This window comes from Meriones unguiculatus, chromosome 10 (genome assembly GCF_030254825.1).
Source record: "Meriones unguiculatus strain TT.TT164.6M chromosome 10, Bangor_MerUng_6.1, whole genome shotgun sequence".
NCBI lineage: Eukaryota > Metazoa > Chordata > Mammalia > Rodentia > Muridae > Meriones > Meriones unguiculatus.
This window is the reverse complement of record NC_083358.1, coordinates 8,689,982-8,714,151: the sequence shown is the minus strand read 5'-3', so window position 1 is coordinate 8,714,151 and position 24,170 is coordinate 8,689,982. Positions and strand designations below refer to the sequence as shown.

The 24,170-nt window shown below is 48.1% G+C and overlaps 2 protein-coding genes across 5 annotated transcripts in view; both read right to left on the bottom strand.

Annotated features, from left to right (window-relative positions):
• Mbtps1 (membrane bound transcription factor peptidase, site 1) overlaps positions 1 to 5,202 on the bottom strand; it is a 53,383-nt gene extending 48,181 nt beyond the window's left edge. Inside the window, exon 1 of the mRNA XM_021631042.2 lies at positions 5,044 to 5,202. The gene's annotated coding sequence lies outside the window, so the exon portion shown is untranslated. The remainder of the gene's footprint in view (positions 1 to 5,043) is intronic.
• Positions 5,203 to 8,361: 3,159 nt separating this feature from the next.
• On the bottom strand, positions 8,362 to 24,170 carry Hsdl1 (hydroxysteroid dehydrogenase like 1). 4 transcript variants are annotated; one of them, XM_021631064.2, is made up of 5 exons: positions 24,050 to 24,170; positions 16,208 to 16,433; positions 14,989 to 15,434; positions 14,608 to 14,835; positions 8,362 to 10,582 (listed from the first exon to the last, which is right to left on the bottom strand). In XM_021631064.2, exons 2-5 carry the CDS (start codon positions 16,425 to 16,427, stop codon positions 10,484 to 10,486), a joined length of 993 nt encoding a protein of 330 aa, XP_021486739.1. In that variant the 5' UTR covers positions 16,428 to 16,433; positions 24,050 to 24,170; the 3' UTR covers positions 8,362 to 10,483. The 4 variants fall into 4 exon arrangements, with proteins under 4 accessions (XP_021486739.1, XP_060247880.1, XP_021486740.1 ...); XM_060391897.1 differs by having other exon boundaries at positions 16,208 to 16,392; positions 24,050 to 24,133; XM_021631065.2 differs by lacking the exon at positions 24,050 to 24,170 and adding an exon at positions 23,717 to 23,972.

Below are 24,170 nucleotides of genomic sequence, written 5' to 3'. Positions count from 1 at the left end.
CCAGAGGCGGACGATAAAAGCCTGGGTGTGATTTTTTTGGTTAAAAAGAAATTAAGGAGACAAGGAATATAGGTGGCTTCTCTAAATAGAAGAAACCGGATACTCTCTTGAGAGCCTCCAGGAAGAACCAGCTATCAACACCTTGACTTTAGCCTTATGGCACTCATTTTGGACTTCTGACCTCTAGAATGACAAAACAGGAAACAGTGTCAGTTCGAGCTGGTAACAGGAAAATGGACTAATGAGGTATTAAATCAGTTCATATATAGAACAGTCCAAACTCTGCATACACATGCTCCTCTGTGAGACCAGGTCTCCCTCCAGGATAGCCCCCGGATCTCACTATTACAGACCCCGCTGGCCTCCAACTCAGAGATCCACCTGCTTCCACCTCCCAACTACCGGCAAGCTTTGACTTTTAAAAATGCATCCATGAGGTTAGAAAGATGGTTCAGCAATTAGGAGCATTGCTGTTCTTGCAGAGGACATAGCCTTGACTCTCAGCATCCGCATGGGGGTTCACAACCAACCAACCAACCACTCTTACCTCTATGGACTCCAAGCAAGCACATCGTGCACATGCAGACATTCAGGCAAAATAAAAGCTACTTGAAAAAGTTGTCTTAACATATCTATGCACACAGGAAAAAGTAACTGCAAGATAACTAATAAAACAGAATGTATGCTCCTACCTCCAGCAGGATGACTCATCCTTTCCTACTTTATTATATTTTCTTCTTAGATTACAAAAAGGTTTTATTATTTTTATAATTAGATAATCGTATTATTTATTATGTTCAAGAAATTCTTTAAAATAACATTTAAATGAGGACGTTACATTTTCTGGTAAGAGAGCAGCACAAAAATTCAACTGTATGCTGGGTGTGATGGTACACGCCTTTAAACACAGCACTCAAGAAGCAGAGGCAGGAGGATCTCTGAGAGTTGAAGGCCAGACTGGTCTACATAAGTGAGTTCTAGGACAGCCAGAGCACAAAGTGAGACCCTATCTCAAAAACAAACCAAAACAACAACAAAAATCATGTCAGGCTTACTTATTTTGGTACAGACTGATTGTGAACAATTTCTCTCAGCTGTTCCCATAATCTGTCTGCAGTAGCCTTCCCTGCTAAGGGAGACACCGCAGCTCCACACGGCTCCTTCCGGAAACTTCACCGACAGGCTGCTTACTCACAGAGCCTCTTGAAGCTGCCCACCCCTGGATTCGCCAAGTGCTGATCAGACTTAATTCCCAGGCACCCCTGTCGAAAGCCTGATTACTTTCTATAAGAAACATATTCTAAGGACAGTCTTTCCACCCATGGCTTCCCATGAGCATGACTGCACCGCTCACAGGGGTGGACTTACGATGAGCCTGACATCAAATACCACATGAGGCATATCAGAAACAGATGCAATGGGGCACATGTGCAAGAGGGAGCAGCAAGGGGCAGCTAATGCCTCTTTCAGCTCTGAAATTCTATTTACAATGTGCACAGTAAAAGAACATCAGCAAGATTACACTTCTGGGTATACTTTAAATATATCTGAAGCTATTTGCTTGAATATAATTTTAAAATCTAACTCAGGTGAGAAGAAATAACCCATATCACAGTCATCTAATTATGCCACCACGCCCTGCCTCTTAATAAACTAGTTTACTGAAATAACTCCAGTGAAGGCTGTTTAAACCATGAAAGGGTACTATTCAATTCAATTAAAAGTTGGCTGGAAAACGATCTCTTTTGTAACTCGACTGCACACTTGGCTGTATTCCTGCTATTTAACAGGCTAACAATTGAGCAGCACCAGAAGATACTCCCTTAAAATAAGGTGTATATGGAGGCCTCAATGACCCAGCAGCCAGTGTAACGTGAACAGAGACACAGAGGCATTTACTGCCTGCCCTGCGGAGTTTGCTCTTGGCTCCTAGCAGTCTCTCCTAGTCTCTACACATCTAACTGGGACCAGCCAACCACAGATTGTGCCACCAAACTTCTAACTTCCTTCATTTTATCTGAAATTCATTTCCTTAAAGAAAACAAGGACTACAACAACGATGACAAAAAACGCTGTCAAGATTAATAGGACCTGGGACTGGAGCAGTGATAAGCACTTTCTGCTCTTCCAGAGGACCTGGGTTCTATTCCCAGGTCTATAAAACCACTTCCAGGGGATCTGATTCCCTCTTCTGGTCTCTTCAGGCAAGTGGTGAATACACACACATGCAGGCAAAACTCTCCTATACATAAAATAAGCAAATAAGCCGGGCGGTGGTGGCATACATCTTTAGTCCCAGCACTTGGGAGGCAAGGGCAAGCGGATCTCTGTAAATTCGAGGCCAGCCTATTCGACAGAGCAAGTTCCAGGACAACCAGGGCTACACGGAGAAACCTGTCTAAAAAAACAAAATAAAATAAAAAATAAAAACCAAGACTAACAGGGCTGGTCATATGGCTCCAAGGGGAAAGGCGCTTGGTGTGCTGCCTGATGATCTGAGTTTGATCTCCAGAACCCTCAGAAGAGGGAGAGAAGAGAACCCACTCCACAGCTGTCCTCTGACATCATACATACATGGATTTCTGAAACATATCAAAACAGACTGCACCACTAGGAAAGATAAATCAACTCATTTGTCACCTCTTTAACTGCCTCAGTCTTAAACTTTGTCACCTCCCAAAATACCAAATGGACAGTCTGGACTCCTTAACATTTCAGACCACTGGGTTCTGATCCCATCTATACCACCCTGAAGGGCTAGAGTAATTAGCAATCAAGAGTTGCTAAAAGGGGCTGGAGAGGTGGCTCAGAGGTTAAGAGAACTGGCTGCTCTTCCAGAGGTCCTGAGTTCAATTCCCAGCAACCATATGGTGGCTCATAACCATCTATAATGAGATCTGGTGCCCTCTTCTGGCATGCAGGTGTACATGCAGGCAGAACACTGTATACATAATAAATAATAAAAATACTAAAAATAAAAATAAGAGTTGTTAACAGGGGGGCTGGAGGGATGGCTCAGTGGTGAAGAACACTAGCTACTCTTCCAGAGGACCTGGGTTTGATTCCTAGCACTCACACAGCAGCTCACAACTATCTGTAACTCCAGTTCCAGGGGATCCAACACCTTCACATAGACATACATGCAGGAAAAACACCAATACACATGAAATAAAAAGAAAGAATTTTTTTAAGATTTATTTATTATTTATACAACATTCTGCCTGCACACCAGATCTTACTATAGATGGTTAAGAGCCACCATGTGGGTGCTGGATATTGAACTCAGGATCTTTGGAAGAACAGCCAGTGCTCTTAAGTTCTGAGCCATCTCTCCAGCCCAAGAAATCATTTTTTTAAAAGAGTTGCTAATAATGTACAACTTCCTCTCCAGAAGAAAGCATTAACAACATTCCTTGAAGGGCCTGGGGAGATGGTCCAGGAGACACAAGGGCTTGAATTAAGATCCCCAGAATTCACACAGAAAGCTGAGCAAGCCAGGGCACAACCATAATCCCAGCACCTGGAGGCAGCGACAGACAGCCCCTCGGGCACACTGGCCCACTAGTCTAAGTTAATCAGTATGTTAGTCTAGATCAATCACTGAGCCCAGAATCAGTGATTCTCAAACAAATAAGGTTGAAGCACGGTCAGGAAGGCCAGCTGCAGAGCTCTGGCCTCCACACACAAGTGCAACCACATACTCAGACTTCCCCTTTCGCCTCCTGTCCAAAGACTGTCTGCCATCAGGTAGAGAAGAGAATCAAAGTACAGACTACGATGGCAACAAGAAGGAAGAAAATGTGACTAGAAACCCCTCCTTCATTGCTGGGTGACTGGAGGAAGCAGTGAGGCTCGCCAATACTACATCATAGTTTTGAAAAGTAACAGCCAACTCTCAGCTATACGGGATGTTCGAGGGCTGCAGGAGAATCCTAATGGGCAGAAGTGAGGCTCAGGTACCCACCTCCGGGGAAAAAAAAAAGAAACAAACAAAAACCACCTCTGTGGCCTGATGTGCCACATACGGGAAGATAAAACCTTCTTGGCAAAAGGTGTTCCACATGAATAGGAATAAATGTGGACTGTTATACAATGTAGTATCATTCAGCCATTAAAAAGGATGAAATACTGATTCACTAGTACAGGAAAAAAAAAAAGGTAATGATTTACTCTACAACATAGATGAATTCTGGAAACAAGGCACCAAGAAACCTGACACCAAAGGACACATGCAACTCCTGACCGAATAGTCCCAAAAGGCAAATCAAAGGAGACAAGTACACTGAAGATAAGCAGACTGAAAATGGACAGTAACCACAAAAGGGTGGTGGTGAGGGTTGTCTTGGGAGTGGCTCAGCACACGGTCGCAAAGTCACTGTAGAGTAACACTTAAATCAAAGGACCCTGTGATACGGACATTTCATAAACATTAAGTTCTTACATTTGAAAAAGGAACGTTCTTACATTAAAAAAGTGGGGTGGCGGTGCACGTTTTTAATCCCGGCACCAGAGGTGGAGGCAGGAGGATCAAAAGTTCAAAGCCAGTTTGAGCTATTTAGACCTTGTCTCAAATATTAACTTTAACCCCCACACACATTTAAAAAAAAAAAGTTTTTTAGTTTTGCAAATTTTAGTGTACGAACTACTTTTCTCTCCGTCCGGTTTTTCATTCCTTTCCAAACCTAAGGGTTAGCGAGGCTGACCGCCACAATCAAAATCTTCGAGCGTTCCTCCTGTCACTTCAAAGCCCTACTCGGGGGGGGGGGAGAAAAACCAAAACCAAAACAAAAGACCCTACAGTAAATGCAAACACGAGCCCGACGTGCGGGAAGCTACAGGCCGGTCCCTGGGGCTCGCGACCGCAGCGCCCTGCGGAGGAGGGCGGCGCGTGCGCACCGCCGCGCGCAGGCGCGGGCCAGGCCGCCGCTCCGCCTGCTGCGGGCCAATTTCGGGTGCAGCAGCGGTCGCCGGCGGCCCCCACGCGGGGAGCGAGCGGCTGGGGTGAGGGCGCAGCCGCCTCTCGCCCTCGGCCGGCTGACGTACCTGCGTCCGCCTCAGGCTCGGAGTCGGCGGGCCCGGGAGAACGGCGCCTCCGCCGCGAACACGCCTCGGGTCTCCATTCGGGGATGTTTACTCGCAAGTCTCGCGAGACCGCGCCGCTGAGTGGGACAGGAGCGACGGCCTGGCGTGCCCCGCGCGCCCGCGACCTGCGTGCGCGCGCCCGACGTCCCGGCAACCGAGGCTAGCGGCTGTCCGGCGATCTCGCGACATTTGCGGCCCTGGGGCGGGGGCGGGGCCCCGCCCCCATCTCTCTGTCCGGCTGTGGAGAACGTGGTGTGTTTAGGGTCTTCTGGGTATGCGGGCCTGGAAACTAGGAAGGGAAGCACGCGTCTTTGCGCAGCCAACTGCTCCTCCTCGTATCCAGTCTATCTGTGCACACTCCTAAACCACCGCCATGGCCCCAGCTGCTGATGGCCAGGGTCTATGTATCCTGCTAAACTACCCACCCCTGGCCCCAGCGGCTGAGGGCCTCTAATGGCTTGGCTCTATGCACCCCTCCTGAACGAAATCCCTTTGCCCTTGACAGGGCTTCCTTCTAAACCAAATCTATGCCTTCTCCTAAACTACTGCCATGGCCCCAGCTGCTGAGAGGACCTCGGATGGTCCACCTTATGACTGCTGCCAGGTGCATGCATCTACATCTTGAGAAGCAGGAAGGGCGTTTATAACACCCAGTATTTACCATTTTCAGCAAACAAGGATCAGTGTGAAAGTCGGCCTAGTAAAACGTACTTGAGCAATTTATAAACACCGGTGGGATAGGTTCGTTCTGTCTTAATACTGAGCTGGACCACACTTGGCCCTTGCACAACCTAAGTGTGAGCAGCAAGCACGCTTGGATATTGTGACTGAACCAGTTAACGGATGGTGAAGACAAGCAAACCTAGAGTCCTAGGCTCACAACCTTGGGAGATGGGCCTTGGCTACCAAGCCTGGTATAGAAATTGGGTTACTCCCTGGAACCTCCAGCTGACCAAATTTCCTGAGAGGGGATTTGGGCCCAGAGGAGAGCCTGTGCGGGGCTCTTGTTGCCTTGCTCCTCACGTGCTCGGTCAGAAAGTGCAGATGGAAGCTAGAAACATGACTGGGCCATAAGAGTACCTGTAAGAGGGCGCACGATGCTTATAGAGGACCCAAGTCTAGATCCCAGCACCTACATTGGGCAGCTCACAAACCACCCGTAACTTCAGTTCTGGGGAGATGTGCTGTTTTTGACCTCTGTGGGCACGTGCGCGACTATGCACAAACCCACACAGACATTAATACAACTTTTTTAAAGGGTAGTTTCAAGGCACGTGTGTGGTCTGTAGATGGAGGTCCACCCATTGAAAAGGGTATACTGCATGTGTTCCCAGGTTCCGGGACCCCATGTATGGCCCACCATGCAGGAGATGCTGTGTAGACCCCACTGCCTGCCCCGTCTCTGCTCCGCTTCAGTCTTGTTCTTGGCCTGCTGTCTCCCTCCTACTTCACCAGAAACCAGCAACAGTAAGTTGATGTTCCGAAGGATCTGTTAAGCCTTCTTAGGAAATGTTAATTACAGTAAACTTCAGCTAAAGGAGTGCTCAAGGCTGAATAGTGGACTAACCAGACTGTAGGAAAGAAACATTTGTACCTTGAGCATATTTAGTTTAGGTTTTCTGAGTGTTAGTTAATACCTGTTCACTAAGGTTGCCACCTGTTAGGGCCATAATAAAAGGAGGCACCCCTGGCTCACAGCTGGCCACCAGGAGCACTGCTGCATCAAAGAACATGCCTCTGTTGGCAAATTCAAAGCGGGTAGCCCTGGGCCACAGTGCCACTGGATCCTGGTCCTCATTAAGCCCAGGCTCTCTCATCAGGAAGAGCAATATCCTGCCAATCAGGCATGCCAACCATGGTTAACAGCTGCCTAGGGGCTGTCTCAGGATGACTATAGCAAGTACTTTATATTGTAAATCTCCCCATCTGTTCAAACAACCAAACTTTGGAATTTCTGTGTCTGTGACACAAATTTAACTGCCCAGAAGTATAACTATGGGCCCTGAAACCACATAAACCGATGGGGATTTCTGTTGAGGGTTGGCTCCCTTTTGTACAGTAGCCAGAACCAGTCCTATGGTACTATTAAAGTTTCCCTTATCAATCTCTACGTGCTGGAACGACTTCTCCCTGGGAAGGTGTGAGATCACTGTGGTCATGTAGTGTTGGGTGTTGTAGCTGAGGGTGGACTTCAAGTGGACAGAGGACCTGTGCACTTACATACAAATGCTATTTTATTTGACCCAAGAGGCTTAAGCATTTGCTGATTTTGATGCCCACGGGGCTCCCAGGACTGATCCCTCAAAGACTCCGAGGGGTAACTGCTTAGAAACCACGTGACCACACGCGGCCTAAGCAGAGGCTTGCTGTCACTGTTCTGAACCGAGTGTTGAAACTGTACATGTCACTCTCCTGGGAACACGTCAAAACTCAAAGCCTAAGTCAGGGACTGTACCAAGCTCAGCATGTGGAGATAGGGGCAGAAGCTGGGGCACAGATCATCAGGACTGTGGAGACACTATCAACCTTATAGTTCCCAAACAGGAAGAGATTTTTACATCACTGAGGTGAGCAAAACAAAAATGGCTGATCAAGGGACTGGAGAGAGAGTTCCAGGGCACTTACTGCTCTTCCAGAGGGCCTTCGTCCCCAGCACCCAGATCAGGTAGCTCACAACCACCTGTAACCCCAGGGATCTCTGACTCTCCTTTCTGGCATCTGTGAACACCTGAACACATGCAGCATACACTCACACAGATGCATACATTCAAAGAAATAGGAGGCTGGAGAGATGGCTCAATGGTTAAGGGCACTGGCTGCTCTTACAGAGGACCCAGGTTTGATCCCTGTTACCCACATGGTAGCTCATAACCATCTGTAACTAGTTCCAAGGAATCTAATGCCTTGTGACTTCCAATGGCACCTCATGCATGTGGTACAAACACACACACATATATACACTCATACAAACTAAAAAACAAATCTTGGAAAAGAAACCTGCTAAGAACTCTCTACCTGCTCTCTCCCATTTTTTCTTCCCATGTTTTAAAACCTACTACAATTGGCTTTTGTACCTACCATACAGTTGGAGTGGTTCATGAGTCACCCACCATGTTTACAATCCATCCTCACCTACTCAACCAGAAGATAAGAGCCGCTTGGTGCCCGCAGGCAGTAAGCATGCTGAGGTGCACTGTGTTTAATCAGCACCAACCAGAGATGACAACAGGTCAACTTCTGTTCATCATGAGTACAAGAACCTCTAGTGGCAATGACACCTGAAGGAAACAGTGATGCTTTTATTGTTACATTTTGATTCACAGGATAAGTTACAAAGGTTCAGAGACCCTCCTTCCTTGGTAAAAAACCATGTCCACACTGAGCCGACTAACTCAGCAGAGAGGGGCTAAGCGTGAGAGCCTAAGAAGGCCTGGTTCCGGTCTTCTAGAGCATGGACCACTGAGTCTGCACAATGATCAAGTTCTAGCTAAGGGACACTGACAGTGCTGACCTCTTCCATCACGTGGCAAGGACTCCATACTTGATTGACAAGTCTGAATACTAGACCACAGGACCTTACACGGAACTGACAGAGTGTTTTTGCTCTTATTTTTGTCTCCTGAACCAGGGTTTCACTATGTGGCCCATGCTGGCCTTGAACTCCCGAGTCTCCTGCCTTCTTCCCACCAATGGGACCATGATTAGTGATGTTTCAGGTGGAGTTGCTGCTGCTTGTCACATATCCACCAAAGTTTTCATCCATATGACAGAAGTCTCCACCAATGCTCTTCTGCCACTATCTCCAAGCATGGAGTTCTACACGTTTTGAAGACGTAACTGAGGATAAGAAGAACATTAGAATCTAACCACTGATCTTCTAGATCTGGGTCACAGTTGACAATGCCACAGGTGATGTTGTGAGCAAAGTGCATGTTCAACATAAAAGTGCACTTGGGCCTACAGGTGATGGAATGGCACTAGAGCAATTCCACACAGGTCCCAGCATTCCATCCATATTCACTTCCTAGGTCCAGCATCAGCACCACATGGTAAGTATCACACTCTCCACAAGCCACCGTGCCTTCCGGATTTCCAGGTGCTGAGAATGAGACCCTTACAAGTGGTTGGTTTTATAAGACTCGATCAAAGACAGTAAGTTTTAACCCTTACCCCTACTGTGGGATTTGTGTAAGTACCTTCACAACAATAAAAGCATTCTCTATAATTCATTACACATTCATTACACAGGCCAAAAATGAGCTTCTAACATCATTTCAACAACTACCTCGTACCACACACAACAGTTGCCCATATTTTAATCACTATTCCACAGACACTTGATGATTTTATCAACAATGCTCCTGGGATGAAATCTGGATTACATAGAAAAATGTATGAAAACAGCAATAACCAGCTCTGAAGGGGGACAGTTACAACATGGATGTACCGAGAAATCACTATCAAGCCACAACTCTGGAAATCCAAAGACAATCTGTTATGTATCCCAATCTAGGAGTCAAACCCACCTATAGTGTTGGAAGAGAAAAAACACTCAAAGGAAGCAGCGTCAGACATGGCAAGCCCACGGCACGGAGCCGGCAGGCTTTCACCATGTGAGAAGGAATAACCCAGACTTTACTATGGGAAGGCTTCCCATTACCACATCCTGACAAAGTTTCTCTTGATGTCCTATCAATAATTTTGCTCACACACACAGCATACACACGGTTCTAGAACGCCCTTAGGGAAAGGCAGTGTGCACACACAGAGGCCCCACATGAGCTGTGCGGTGTGACACGTGTCTCCTGCTACCACCACCTGCACTCACAGTTCACAGTTAGGAAATAACACTTTCTGTTGTCTTCCTGACAAACATTATTAATTCAAAAAAATTGATTTTTTTTTTTTTTTGAGATAGGTTTTACCTACGTGTCCCTGGCTAGCTGGAACTATGTAGCCCAGGCAAACTCAGAGATGTACATGTCTCTACCTCTAAAGTGCTGGGGTTAAAGGCATGAACCGCCATGCCCAGCAAGAATGAACATCTGAAAGCCAATACTATAATCACCTATAAAAGGAAACAGGTGATTCCCCTTAAAAAAAAAAAAAACACACACACACACACACAAAAGCCAACACAAGAAGTTATAGGAGTTGGCCAGTCTCATTGTGAGTGTTGGGGAAGCATTCTGTTCTCTTCTCAGGCTTTGTAGCTATGTGCCCTAGGACACTCCTGCGGTTGCTGAGATTTTTCTCACAGACGTCGTCGGCCTCGTGAAGGATGGCAACACACTATGTACTCAGTATGAGACAAAACACAGGTGAGGTGAACGTGTTCTTCCAAATGCCAGAATACTGCAGGTCACGGTGCCTTGGCCAAGCTTCTCCCGAGCTCCCCAGTTCAAGCTTGGCAGGATAAGGCCTCTTTCCGTAAGGAGCGGTTGAGAAGGTTTGCGCCCCACACCCAGAGCCACTCAGGCATATACTGTGCAAACAGAAACTACAAATGAAAGAAAAACGTGGTTAGAATCCCAAACTGTCAAAGCTGAAGCCATAGAACACATCAGTGTGGGATCTACCCAACAGACATCTACAAAGCGCATTAAACATTGACGAAGAAGCCTGAGCCCCTTCCATCCTGAGGTCTGCTTCTGCACTGGGCACTCACCTGGACTCATTTAAGATGGGCAAGGACACAATGCCCACCACCAGCACCCACTCCCTTTCTCTGTGCTCCTGGGAACACATCTCCTTGTTGTTAGTAAAACATTCTAAATTAAGGAGAAGCTATGGCTGTACCACCCTGAACAGGATCTCGTCTAAATTGGAGGAGACGAAAGAAGTCTTACAGGGGTCTCTCAGGAGGACCCAGGAGTGGTCCACATGAGACCATGGGCACCTGAGAGAGGCCAGACCCTGGCAGTCCCTTGGGCAGTAGTTGTTAATACATGTTTCAGTGTTTGCTTAATGGGAAGGGCGCTAGGCAGAGCCAACCAGAGAATACTCTCTGGCAGGGCAGTGAAGTGCTGGCACTCTCGGCAGTCGTCTGTGGGAGCTAAGGGAAGAGGAGTGATGAGCTTTATCCTCAGGGTGAACACATGGAACACTGGGGCTTCAAAGGCACACCCCTGAGTCAGGATATCTTCAAAATGTCCTTTCCTTTGTTTTCAGCTGTACTTTATGATGAAAGCTAAGGATGCCCAGAGCATCTCTGTCCAGCTCTTTAGCCTCGTAAAACTGAGCATGCTCAGGAATGGACCAACCCTATGAGTTATGTATAGACCCCCTGCATAAAGCCCTATGCCCTTTGCTGTGGGAGGCACTGCTGCGGAGACAATGCTACGTTCTTCTTGACTTCCGCACATGAATATTTTCTCAGGGCTTTGCACCCTCGTGTGCACTCCATTAGACAGGGAAGAACCTCACCACTCTGAGCTGAGGTGGGGACACTTCCCAGCTGAAGCAAGAGGCAGGCAGGGGGTTTCAGGCTCTTTAAACTTTTTAGCATTTGAGTCATGCTGACCAATCCAGGTTTAAGAAAGCAGTGCTCCTGGGGCAGCAATAAACTGCATCCCCAAAGGGATGCAGTTCAGGAAGACATTGGAAGCCGCTGACAGTGACTTGAACACTGGGGTGCTGGGATGCCAACTCAGCAGAAAAGACACGGGTATCCTTCTTCCCAGACTGAGCAGGGCAGGTGGAAGATGGAGGGTTTTGCAGGGAAGCGGGGCTGGGGAAGAGTACACATCTCACGAGTTCTGCCCTCACAGTTCTCTCAGGCAGGACTGAGCTGCTGGGAGCTGCATGCACGGGTACCACTCATCTCAGCTGCAGTGAACCCAGCTGGGGAACACTTGTCAGTCTCCACCTGGTTTCCCTCACCCCATCCCCTCCTCTGCTAGACCTCCTGCCTCCATTTTGCCCTATGCTGACACTCTTCCCTTCTTCTTACATGCTCCCGCTGTGATGTTACCAAACGTTGCCAACCTGCAAACCTTTCTCCAGCAGAAACCTCTTACCTGAATTCCCAGCTGTGCGGCTGCCATCCCAGCTTCTCGGCAGAAGTCCTCAGGACCCCCGCAGCAAGTAGTGCACAGCTCCCACTAGCCACCACCCCTGATTACCTCCACTTAAGACAGCCACCTGTCTGGACCAGACAACAGCAATCCTGCTACCCTCCCTGTTCCATCCATCACTGCCTTATATACCTGCAGCTTGAAGGCATCTCTAATGCGATGCCTTAGAGACCCACCAGTGCTCATATGCTATCAACTTCTGCCTCCCAGCAACAAATGCAGAACACCATTCTCATTAAACTCACAGCACGGAAGGTCAGCTAGGGCTAAGACACTGTACCTTATGTTGGACATATCCCAGATTTGTTCCTTATAGCTAGAGAATGATAAAAATATTGCAATTTTCCTCAAATTGTGACCTTTATGACCCTGGGAGATTACATTCAGAGTAAGAATTACACAGGAAAAGTCACAGCCAGAGCCACCAGAGAACTGCAGTGTGGCCAAGACAGTGGTGGATGAATCAAACCTTTGCTATAAAAGATAAGCTGGGGCTGCAGAGAAGGCTCAGAGGTTAGAAGAGCTGGCTGCTCTCAAATAAGACTGGAGTTCAGTTCCCAGCATGTACATCAGACAGCTCAGTACCGCCCAGATCTCCAGGACCTGACACCTTCCTCTGGTCTCTGTGGTCACTGCACTCACGCGCACATTACCCCCAGGGACCTACAAAAATGGGGCACCACTCCAAAAATTAAAAAAAAAAAAAAAAAGACATTGATTGGCGCTGTATAGAAAACTACCCTGGACACTACACTAGCTTCATGGACTTTCTTGACAGAAAAATACACTTTTGTTGTGTACAGTGATACTGGGAGTAGAATCCAAGGCCCCATGCTTGCTAAGCACGGACTCAAGCACTGAGCAACATCCCTGGTTCATTCATTCTCTCTCTTGCTCCTCCTCCCTCTCTCCCTTAAACTTTTGAGATAAGGTCTTCATAAGGTGCCCAGGTTGCCTTGAGCTCACTACAGCTCAGGCAGGCTCTGCAATCATTCTGCCACAGCCTCCAAAGTAGCTGGGATTACCAGGCTGCACCCCAAGGCCTAAGTGAAAAATACATTCTAGAGAGAGTTCATTAATGTAGACCAAATCTACTTGTGGCTGAGATGTTCGTGTATCACAGACATGGCCAAAATATTTTGCTATTGCTTGTTCTCACAGCTGCATTTCTAAGACAGCTTCAAAGCCTTGGAGCTACTTTTCACTTTTTGGTTTTGTGTTTGAGAAAGAAAAGGTCTTGCTACATAGGACAGGCTGACCCTAAGTTGAGATCCTTCTGCCTCAACCTCTTGAGGATCAAAGAGATGCCTGGGCTACTAGAGGAGGCCGAAGACTACTTTTCAGGTTTCTTTGCTCAGTTCTTGAGAAATTACGGACTCAGAAACAACTACTTAGACTCTGTTTAGACAAACCTTTAGCTCTGAGCCTTTAGACAAATTAATAATTCACTGCTGATCTTCTCACACATTTATGTTGTGGTGGTAAACTCAATTATCTTTATGCACAACACCCCCTAAAGTGTTTGCCTGGTAATCAGAAAGTTCCCAGTAAATTCTAAATTTGGTCACATCTCTTTCTTTCTTTCTCTCTCTCTCTTTCTTCAAGACAAGATCTCTCTGTGCAGCCTTGGCTGTCCTGAACGCACTTTGTAGACCAGGCTGGCCTCGGACTTACAGAGATCCGCCTGCCTCTGCCTCCCAGAACACTGGGGTTACAGGTATGCGCCACTGAGCCCATTGGTCACATCTATTTCTATTCCAGATAATAAGAAACAATTATTATAAATGATTTAGTTACTGGCCTAGTGATTAAAATCGCAATTCTAAATATTTCGTAAATTTCCAATATTTTTGTTACATTTATTTGTGTGTCTACGTGCAGGGGCCATACAACCATAGTGTGTGTAGACAGCTGAGGACAACCTGTTCAAGGCAGTTTTCGACTTCTACCATGTGGGACTTGGAGGTCAAGCTCAGGTCATCAGACCTGGTGGCAATCACCTTTATCTACTGGGCCATCTGGCTGGTCCCAAAATACCCTTAAATCTTTGTTTTGTCTGAACAACAAAGACCTTACGAAAAATTCTAGGTTTCCTGTGTTAATGAGTCCAAGAATAAAATACATGAAGATTTATCTGACACAACGGTTATGTACTTATGGCACTAACTCATGAATTTCTGGACTGGGCTGTGAATATAGCATTTTCCCTTCCAGCACTATCAAGACATCTGAACTGAAATCCCTATCGGAGCACCCAGAATCCTCACATATCCACAGGAAGCAACCTTTTTCCTGTCTTAGGGGTGACAAAGAAAACTTGAAAATTTTTGCATTAAGAACCCCACATGAGCATCTAGCATTGTAACCAAAATCTCTGCGAGAGTGAGGATTCCCGACCCTTGGTCCCTGGCATGGCACACAGAGCTTTGACCTGACGGCATGGTGCTACCTGAATAGAGTGGGACCAGTAGCCTGTGGTCCTTTTTGAAATGCCCAGGGTGGACACGGCATGCTGTGCATATACTTTCGGCGAAGGCGCCAGCCATGGGCATCTGTGCAGGAAGCTGCTGGGTGAAGTCACACTGGTGGTCACGTGGAAGGGGATCAGACTCTGCACGAAGATCCCTTTAGAGGCGTACTCATACTGCAGGGCTCGGCTGAAGTGGTCCAGATAGGCCTGGTGAGGCATAGGGGGAGAACTTTGAACATGAAAGAACTGGAAAGAAAACCCAGGAGCAGGACTTGCCTGTCCCCACCTCTGGGGAAGTGCCAGAATAAGCAAATGGGAGCTGACTACTCCCTGACCATCCCACAGGAAGAAGGGCCTAACCTTGGATGCAGAAAAGGCAGCCAGCTGTGGGGTGGGCTTGCAGCAGGAGCCAGAAGACACCGTGACGATGGCACCCTTCTTTCTCTCCACCATTCCCGGAAGCACTATGTGGACCATCAAGCTCGCAGCCGCAATGTTCACGTTCACAATGTCCCAGAGCGTGTCCTCGGGGACCTGGCTGAAATACTGGGGGTAGGGGTAGAATGCACCCACATCATTCACCAGGATGCCAATGTCTCTGTCTCTCAGGGCTTCTCGGATTGGAGCATAAATCTCCCGGCCTCTGCTGAAGTCCGCCACCATGACAACTGTCTCCACCCTGTAGGTGTCAGCTATGTGCTTGGCCACAGCCTGCAGCTTCTCTTCTTCCTGACTAATCAAGATGATGTTGAGTCCATGGCTCGCTAACTCCTCAGCATAGGCCTTTCCAATGCCATCTGTGGCCCCTGCAAGGCAAGCCAGGAGGCATGAGCACGAAGAAGCATGGCATTCATGAAGAGAACCAGAACTACTCACTGTTGATCTCATCAGAGAAAAATACGTAACACCCGTCAGTTAAGGATAATGCTGAATTGATAAGGTAAATCATAACATTAAAGATCCCCAGGCACAGACTAGAGAGATGGCTCAGTGGGTAAGGGTGCTTGCTGCCAAGCCAGGCAACCTGAGTTCAAACCCAAGGAAGGAGAGCACTGACTCCCAAGAGTCATTACCAGACCTTTACACAGGCACAGTGGCACTCGCAACCTTTATATGTGTGTGAAGGCTCACACTCAGCCTGCTGGGGTAAGACACTGGGGTGAGGAATCTGTTTCCAAACTTGCACCTGGCTTGCTCAGGTGTCAGGATGAGCTTTCTGGGACAGGAGGTAAATCCCAAAGCAATTCAAAACAGGTGAAGCACTTCTAAGAGCACTGACAGCCTCAGAGGGTAATTTTGAAACAGACAGCAGGAAAGATTTGAGAGGAAGGGAGGGAGGAAGGGAGGAAAGGAAGAAGGAAAGGAGAGAGGGAGAGAAGGAGGGAGGGAGGGAGAAGCTGGGAACAGGAGCTGGAGGGCTGAGGAGGATGCCAATCTGAAGAGAGGGCTCCCTGAAGTGAGGAGGGAAGAGCACAGAATGAGGTCTCAGCAGGAGGCAGAAGACTCCAGTTTAAATTCCGTAGCTCCTTGTTGGAAGCACGGACTTAAAATACTACCCAAACAGAAAGGCTGAAGTTACCACTGACGACTGCCCATCTTCCATACTGCCTGATGAGGTCGGGCCTGCTCCCCAGGCGAGGGATGAAGTGCAGCCTGACCAGGCTGTAGAAGTCACAGATGACGGTGATGCTCTTTCTGGCTGTGTACCAGGCTCCCACCAACGCCAGGGCTTCCATATAGCAATTGCAAGACCTGGCGATTTCCCTGTACAAGAGGTAGAAGCTGTCAACAGCAGCCATGGCAACCTGCAGGAACAAGAAGAGAGAGAGCTGCTCTTTGTGGATGGAGCAAACATCCTCAGGAGAACCCTGGCCTTCACAACTCTGCATTCAAATAGCATCAGCTCCTGAGAGCCCCGGGCCTGAGAAGGTCTGGGCACGACCTCACTGTTTAACACCTGTGGGGCTTAGAAAGTTCTTGCCTTCCAGGGAGATTAAGCAACAGAACCACTCAGCTACCGAATTCCTCCAAAATCGGACTTTGTGCTACCGGCAGCCTCAACAAAGATAAACCCAAGTGCCCCACTTCTGAGGTCACTTGATGGCCGCCTGGAATGTGTTCAGCTTCTGGCTTCACTCAGCAAGCACTGAGGACCTACTACCTCAACAGTGACTACTGGAATAAACACAGGTAGTGACAGCACATGGCCTTGGCCCCAAGAAACTTGCATATTAAATACACAGGAGCATCCCCCAAAATGAGGAAAACGGTGCTCTTCCACAACTGCAAAGTGAGCACCCTCCCTTACTAACTTGGTATTTTCCCTTCTGGCATCTAGGGCCGACAAAGTCCCACATGCCCCCTTTAAATGTGCACACAGCAAACATTTATTAAAGTACAGACGAAGCCCAAGAATCATGACAGGTGTTAAGGATCCACCACAGAAGTAGGCACTTAACAATTAAAATACAATCTTATCTGGGTATCTTGGCCTACAAACAAAGGTGACCCTAGAGAGGTGCCAGAGGCCAGGTGTGGTCCTGATGGCATCACCAAGGGCTGTGCTCTATCCTGGACCATTAAAGGAGCTGCTGCAGTCAGATCCAGTGGACACTAAATGGCCAGATGAGCCTGAAGGCTCACATGCACATAGTAAGATAGCTGAGCTTACACACAGGAAACTGGATCACCAGTTCACCACCACTCCCTTTCTCCCCCGCCCAAAAAAAAAAAAAAAAAAAAAAAAATTATATATATATATATATATATATATATATATATATATATATGGGAAAAAAATATGTGGGAATGGGGCTAGGGCTAGAGAGATGGCTCAGTGGATAAGAGCACTTACTATCTGCTCTTCCAGAGGTCCTGAGTTCAATTCCCAGCAACCACATAGTGGCTCGCAACCATCTACACTGGAATCTGATGTCCTCTTCTGGCATGCAGGTGTACATGCAGATAGAGCACTCACATTAAATAAACGAACAAACAAGAAATCTCTCTTTAAAATGTTGGGGGAGTGTTTTCTAGAAGGAAACTGCATTAAAGTGAGAGGAGGGGAGCCCTAAAAACACTCAACACAGTGGCAAAAATAGCACAAGCTTTGGGCAAGGACTGTGCACCTTGGTGTCTCAAGCTCTATTAAGTTTCCCAGAGGGAAAAAAACGAAACAAACCAACCACCAAGCAGGAACCTGAGAGCACACTGCCCTCCCAGTAAAAGACACAGGGAAGTGTGAAGAGAAAGCTGTGGCACAGGCAGGGGGCAACCAAGATTAGACAGCCACAAACAGAAGAAATGCCACAGCAACCGCCAGGCCCCGATCACACAGGGCACTCTCACACATGGTACTCTCCGGTAAGTTCCACATTTCTACCGCATTCTTAATCAAGCGGACGTGACAGTAAGTTTGAAAGTTTTTCTCAGCCTGGAGTAGTGATGTGGACACAAAACCTTAGCATTTGGGAGGGCGAGGAAAGAGGATTCCAAGTTTGAGGCCAAAAACCTGGGCTATATACATAGTTAAGAACTTGTCTCCAAAAAAATAAATGTAAGCCTGTAATCCCACCACTCAGGGAGGCAGAGGCAGGTGGACCTCTGTGAGTTTGAGGCCACCCTGGTCTACAAAGAGAGTCCAGGACAGGCAAGGTTATATAAAGAAACCCTGTCTTAAAAACAAAACAAAACAAAAATAAATATAAAAATTAAAAAATTTAGGCCCCAGCTAAACCTAATGACACTTGCCTTTAACCCCAGAATTGGTGAGGCAGAGGAGATGGATCTCTGCAAGTTCAAAGCCAGCATGCTCTACATAATAAGTTCCAGACCAGTCAGGGCTACACAATGAGACCCTGTCTCCAAAGAAAACAAAAAATTAGGCTCCATGGCACAGTCTGTAATCCAAGCTACTGGAGAGGCTGAAGAGAGAAGATTGAAGTTCAAAGCCAGCCTGTAACTTAATGAAAAACATCTAAAGGGAGTGGGGGGTGGGTGGAAGTGTGGCTCAGCAGCTCGCCCAGCATTAGGTCCTGCCTACAAGCACTGTAAAGAAAGGGAGGGGGAAAAAAGAGAGAAAGGAGGGAGGTATCCAGGGTTCCTGACATCAGGGGTTTTGTTCTAATCATCATCAACCCCAGCCTTCTCCTACCTTCTTGCTGCCAGCTCTAGCCTTGGTGCTACAGAGCGCTGCCCTCTTAATGGCAGCTGTGAGAAAAAGCCAACAGCAAACAAATGCCCAGCTCAGCTGGGAACGCTTTATGCAAAAACTGAGATCAATGCTTTCAAAACAAAGCAAAACTTTTCATGCATGAGTCGGCAGCAAAGCAAAGAGTGTGTGCCTGGGGACAGTGCCCTGGCTTGGAGGCAGAGTGGAGAGGGTATGCTATCCCTGTCCTGACTCTTTTCTTCTTAGGACATCATTAAATAAGGTGAAAATCTATCCAGGTGAGCGTGGGGAACAAGGGCAATCTGTGCTAACCCCGATAGCACCGGAGTCCGAGCAGCCGGCTGCCCACATCACCTGTCTCTGGTCTCTGCATTTGCCTGTGGAAGGGTCACCCTCTCTCTGCACAATACCTTCCTCAGTCCCCTGCAACACCCATTTGAACTTCCACACCACAGCAGCCAGCCTGTGTACTCCACAGCCAAAACCTGGTAGATTCTGGCTGACCTGCCTGAACCCAGGAGCCCAACACTTTCTCTTCCTCTAGCAGTGGCAGGAGAAAGGTGGGTGGTTTGGGGGTCTTGGCATTTTCCCCTGGAGACCCCCAGCTTGCCACTGTCATGAACTTCTGAGAAAGTTGTCTTGCCACCTATAATGTGTTACTTAGAAACAGGCACTGGCAGGCAGCCCTGGCACGCTGGAGCCTTGACATGAAGAAACAACATTCATCCCTCCCAGCTAGGTCAAGGCGAGACCTGACTCACACCCACCAAACTCATAGAAGCCTAATGTAGTCAAACACCATATTTTTTATGAGCAAGCACGAAGCCATCAAAAGACCTAAAGGGATGGTCACTGGCCTGAGGAGGGAGGTCTCCCATAGTTAACTGCATGAAAAACAAAACCACTCAAACAGGGCTCAAGATGGCAACTTGATAAATAAATCAGGAGTCTCCTGGTGTATATGCCTGGGGACCCACAGAAAGATAACTGACCACGTGTGAGGTAGGGCATTTGCAGGGCTGTTGAGGCAAGGGGCACAAACAGGACATACACAGGACACTTCTAAGAGATGAGTAAGAGCCCCAGGATAAAGAGTGGGGCCGTCTAGCCAGCCAGCCCCCACTCCAGGCACAGTCCTGAGGCATGACTGGACATTCCATGTGTCCTTAGATGGGAACAGGAAGGTCAGAGGCAGAGCGAGTAATGTGAAGTCTCCGAGGGCTCACAGTCAAGGGCTGTGGATGACCCTGGGAGCCAAAAAGAGTGCGGACAATCTTCGCTGGGGTCTCTAGAAGGACTCTGGTGGGGACTGTGACTTCAGTGTGGTGAGGTGGAGTTTGGTCTCTAAACTGCTGACCTATATAAAGTAACAATTGCTTGTTAAGTCACTTTTGTAACTTGTTACAGAAGGCAGTATCGTGGACACAGGGACAGACATTAGGAAGAAGGGATGGACAGATAGATAATGTACTACCAGTCTGGAAGACACTCCAACAGGCCCTCAGGGATAACAATAGTTTATCAGGAAGAGAGGCCTTTGCTCTTGGACTGGAAGGTGATGCTGCAGGCTGGGAAGGACTGACAAGACCTGCTTGCCCTCTGCAGCCACACACCATGCACGTGCTCTTGCCTGACTCTGGTGTTTCTACTGAGTCTGCCTTGAACAAAAAACCCAAAGTCATGTCCAGCCTCTAAGCCAGCTCATATCTACTCCTCCTTGGTTCAAAGCCCCAGCCACCAATGGACTTGAGGACCAACCTTCTCCAGCCAGAGGACCCCTCACCTCTCCAATCTGGCCTTAACTCTTGCTGCTCTGTCTCTAACACATTTCACTCATCTCTGACTCTACAGCAGGAGCTCACGCCTCCAGAGGTCAGGAGTTGTGTTCAAAACTAACTTCTCCATAATTTAAAAAAGGCGCGGGGTGGCATGGGGGGTGGGTGGAGGAATGGCCATGATGACATACTGAGGAGGCAGAGGCAAGCAGTTCTCTGTGAGTTTAAGGACAGTCTGTCTACAGAGAGATCTTGTCTCAAACAAAGAAATGAACAAATGAAAAAACTAGGAAACACACATATAAACATATTTAAACATATTAAAACCTACTTTGCACAGTTTCAAGGAAAACAAAACACCCACTCAGTGACCAGCCACACAAAAGCAACATTTAGTGAGCTCCAGGAACCCCAGGCTTCCTCCTTGTCTCCTCTTCTTCACTGAAAGGCACACCCTCCCAAGAGGTCGTTCTGTTTTTTGGGGTGTGGTTTTTGGAGATATAGGCTGGCCTTGAACTCATCATCTTACCTCAGCGTCTTGAATGCTGGCATCACAGTCCATACCCCAAACCTGCTCCCCTGGCTCTTTCTGTTCTGAGACACTTCACAACGCTGCTGAGTGCTGCTTGTCTGAGGGACTCCTCCAGTGTCCTGAGCTGACCTGCACCCTCCTGTTCTGGAGGCTTCTCTATCAGCTGAGGTCTTAGCTCTGCTGTAGGCTATGACACTCCCACACACAATTCCTGTTGGTGCAACCACCAGCCCTGGGTTGTTCTGTGCCCTCTAGGACAGGGCCACCACTCAAATTCCAACCATGTGTCTTGGGCACTGGTGCTGGCATTCATGAAGGGATGTGCCACACAGTAGAACTGCTGAGCCACAAGGTACTTGAGGGTCCCACTCTCCCTTGCGATCCCTTCCACAGTGGCAGGCCTGACCCACCTGCCTCACAGATGGGGGTCATACTGCCTCCTCTGTGCCACCCACAGGAACGCCCAAGAGTTCACCCTCAAAAAACGGAGTGTGTAGGCGTGGTTAACCAGCAACGGGGTCAAGACTCTTTTGAACAGTACGTGCTGTGCTTGCTGAAGCTCTGAAATGCCTGTTCCTATCGCTTGCCCTTCTCCCTACTGTACTGTATTCTCTCTCTCTGAATGACAAGAGTCCTGGACACAGGCTCTCTCTGCTCTCTCTGCTAACACTGTTGATGAGCTGGGTGTCTGTTTCCGAATCCCTTCCTTTACGAGCAGTGTTCATCACATTTGACTTCACACTCCAACCCCTGGCGGGGAATTTCCTCATAGCATTTTCTAGAAGCTCTTCTGCTGAATCCTGGAGTTTGTAATGGTGGAAACTGGTCTTCATGCATTTTTTTTTGGTACGGCTCCACAGTACCAAAATGCTGTGTGTACAATACTGCCCCTAGTAAATACAATATTGCCTTAGTAAGTCCTGTCAGATACTGTTTGTACCAGAGCTCAAGTTTCACTCTTGAAGAGAAAAAACTCAAAACTTTCTATCAGCATTCTGGCAAGGTTTTCCCTTATACACCATGACATTTTATGGGTTCTTTACCTTCTTCTGCCTATTTTTGGTCACGGATTGAACCAGCAGTGAAGATGAGAGAAAAGAACGGCAACATGGGAACCAGGACCCTTACCCAAGAACTAATATCCCTGAGATCCAGGTCTCCAGGAATTAAGGCAACAGTAGGCCATTCCTAGACACTCACACAAAATATGTGACAATTTCTGCTTACATTAAAATTTTATAACATGGTTCCTATCAGCTTTACTCAAGTTAGCCAAAAGATGAAATTGCCAAATGTTTATCAAACAATGAACACAACGTGGCCCATCCATAACACAGTGGAATGTTACTGAGCTCTAAAAAGGAATGGGCATGAGCACTTGCTGTGACATGAAAACATGAATGAGGCTGAGTTCAGAAGCCATGCTAAAAAGACTGTTCAACATACAGTCACACGTATAAAACATACACAACAGGGAAATCCAGAGTCACAGAAAACACACTGGAGGCAGCATGTCGACAAGCTGCAGGTTTGATGAGGTGGAGTTTCTTTTTGGTGTGGTAGAAATTATCCAGAATTAAGGGCAGTGGCAACTGCCCAACACTATAAATACACCACAAAGTTCTAAGTTGTACATTTCAAGATAGCTAAAATTATGGATTTTGTTATGTGAATTTTGCCTCAATTAAAAAAAAAAAATGCACCGGGGAATGGGAAGATGGCTCAGCGGATTAGGTGTTTGCTAAGCAAGCTTGAGGACCTGAGTTGAGATCCCCACTATGTAAGACAGGGTGACTGCAGAACCAATTTATCACCTCAGTGATGGGAGGAAAGGAACGGACAAGAGGATCACGGGGACTGGCCAGTCTAGCCTTAAGAAAACTCTGGGTTCAGTGAGACATTTTCTCAAAAAAAATATGGTGGAGGGTGATGGACATTGACCTGTGGCCTCCACACTTACACATAAATGAGAAACACCCAACACACACACACACCATCCACTAATAAAGTAGTGTTGAACTCGGCGCTTCTGAAATATTTCCACAATGACTAGGGTCACTCTGAAAAGAGATCCTACCTTTGGATGAAGTTACAATGCGACAACACACTATCCTTTCTCCACCATCCGTAAAAGGGGCTAACACTTCCTGGCCACAATGACAATTAGATGAGGTGATGCATAAAAAGCACCCACAGCAGCGCCTTTCCGCAACCGCCCAATAAAACCTGAGCCACTAGCTAGGATTATCTCTCAGGGTTCGATGTCAGCTATGGCTGCTGTACTGACCCGACTTTATAAAAAAGCTGTTAAGAGCGCTATCCCTTCGGCCTCACTTTATCCCCTCCCTCAGTCTTCCAAGACAGTAATTACACACGAGAAAAGGACACAAAGTGATACCCAGGATCTCACAGTTAAGACCTGAGACTAAGGCACGGCCCGGAGCCCTGGCTGGTAGTCCATGAGACTCCCCATGGGAACCTGTACGTACACGCTGTGGTCACCGCTCGTGGGTGCGGCTGAGTCCTGGTGGTGGAACAGGGACTCGCCTGCTTACGCCCCATCCCTCCCCAGCAGCGCCCAGCGCGGCCCAGCGAGTCTGCAGAACGCACCCGGCTCTGCAGGATCAGCGCGCTTTCTTCAGCGGCGCGGCCATTCGGCACCAGTTCTGAGTCCTAGTACCCACCAAGACCCAGAGGTGGGGAAAAGAGGATAAAGAGGCACCGGAAAAAAGGCCGGTCCCGGGGCGTGTCGCGCGTGCGAGCCGCTGGGCGAAGACGAGGCCCGGGAACACCTGCTCCGGCTGCTGTGGGGCCGCCCGGAGCGCGGAACCAAGAGTTCGTGGCTATGGGGCGCGGCGGGGAGTGGAGGGCGTCCCGAGGGTTGGGGTCCCCGGGGGCGTGGCCAGGGCCGGAAGCGGGGCGCGAGGGGCGCGGACGCGATACCTGCAGCGAGAGGCGCGGTCTCCGAAACCCGTCCCGCCGCCTGCCCGCGCGGCCGCCGCCCCGGTCTCAGCGGCAGGCCCGCTACCCACGTGATCTGCGCACGCGCCCGGGTGGAAGCTCC

Excerpts from the sequence above, each read along its gene's own strand:
- Hsdl1 (XM_021631064.2), bottom strand. The coding sequence starts at position 16,427 with ATGGCTGCTGTTGACAGCTTCTACCTCTTGTACAGGGAAATCGCCAGG. Across the intron at positions 15,435-16,207 it reads AAGATGGGCAGTCGTCAGTG|GGGCCACAGATGGCATTGGA; the intron begins GTAACTTCAGCC and ends CTTGCCTTGCAG. Across the intron at positions 10,583-14,607 it reads ACTGGTCCCACTCTATTCAG|TTTCTGTTTGCACAGTATAT; the intron begins GTAGCACCATGC and ends TTTCATTTGTAG.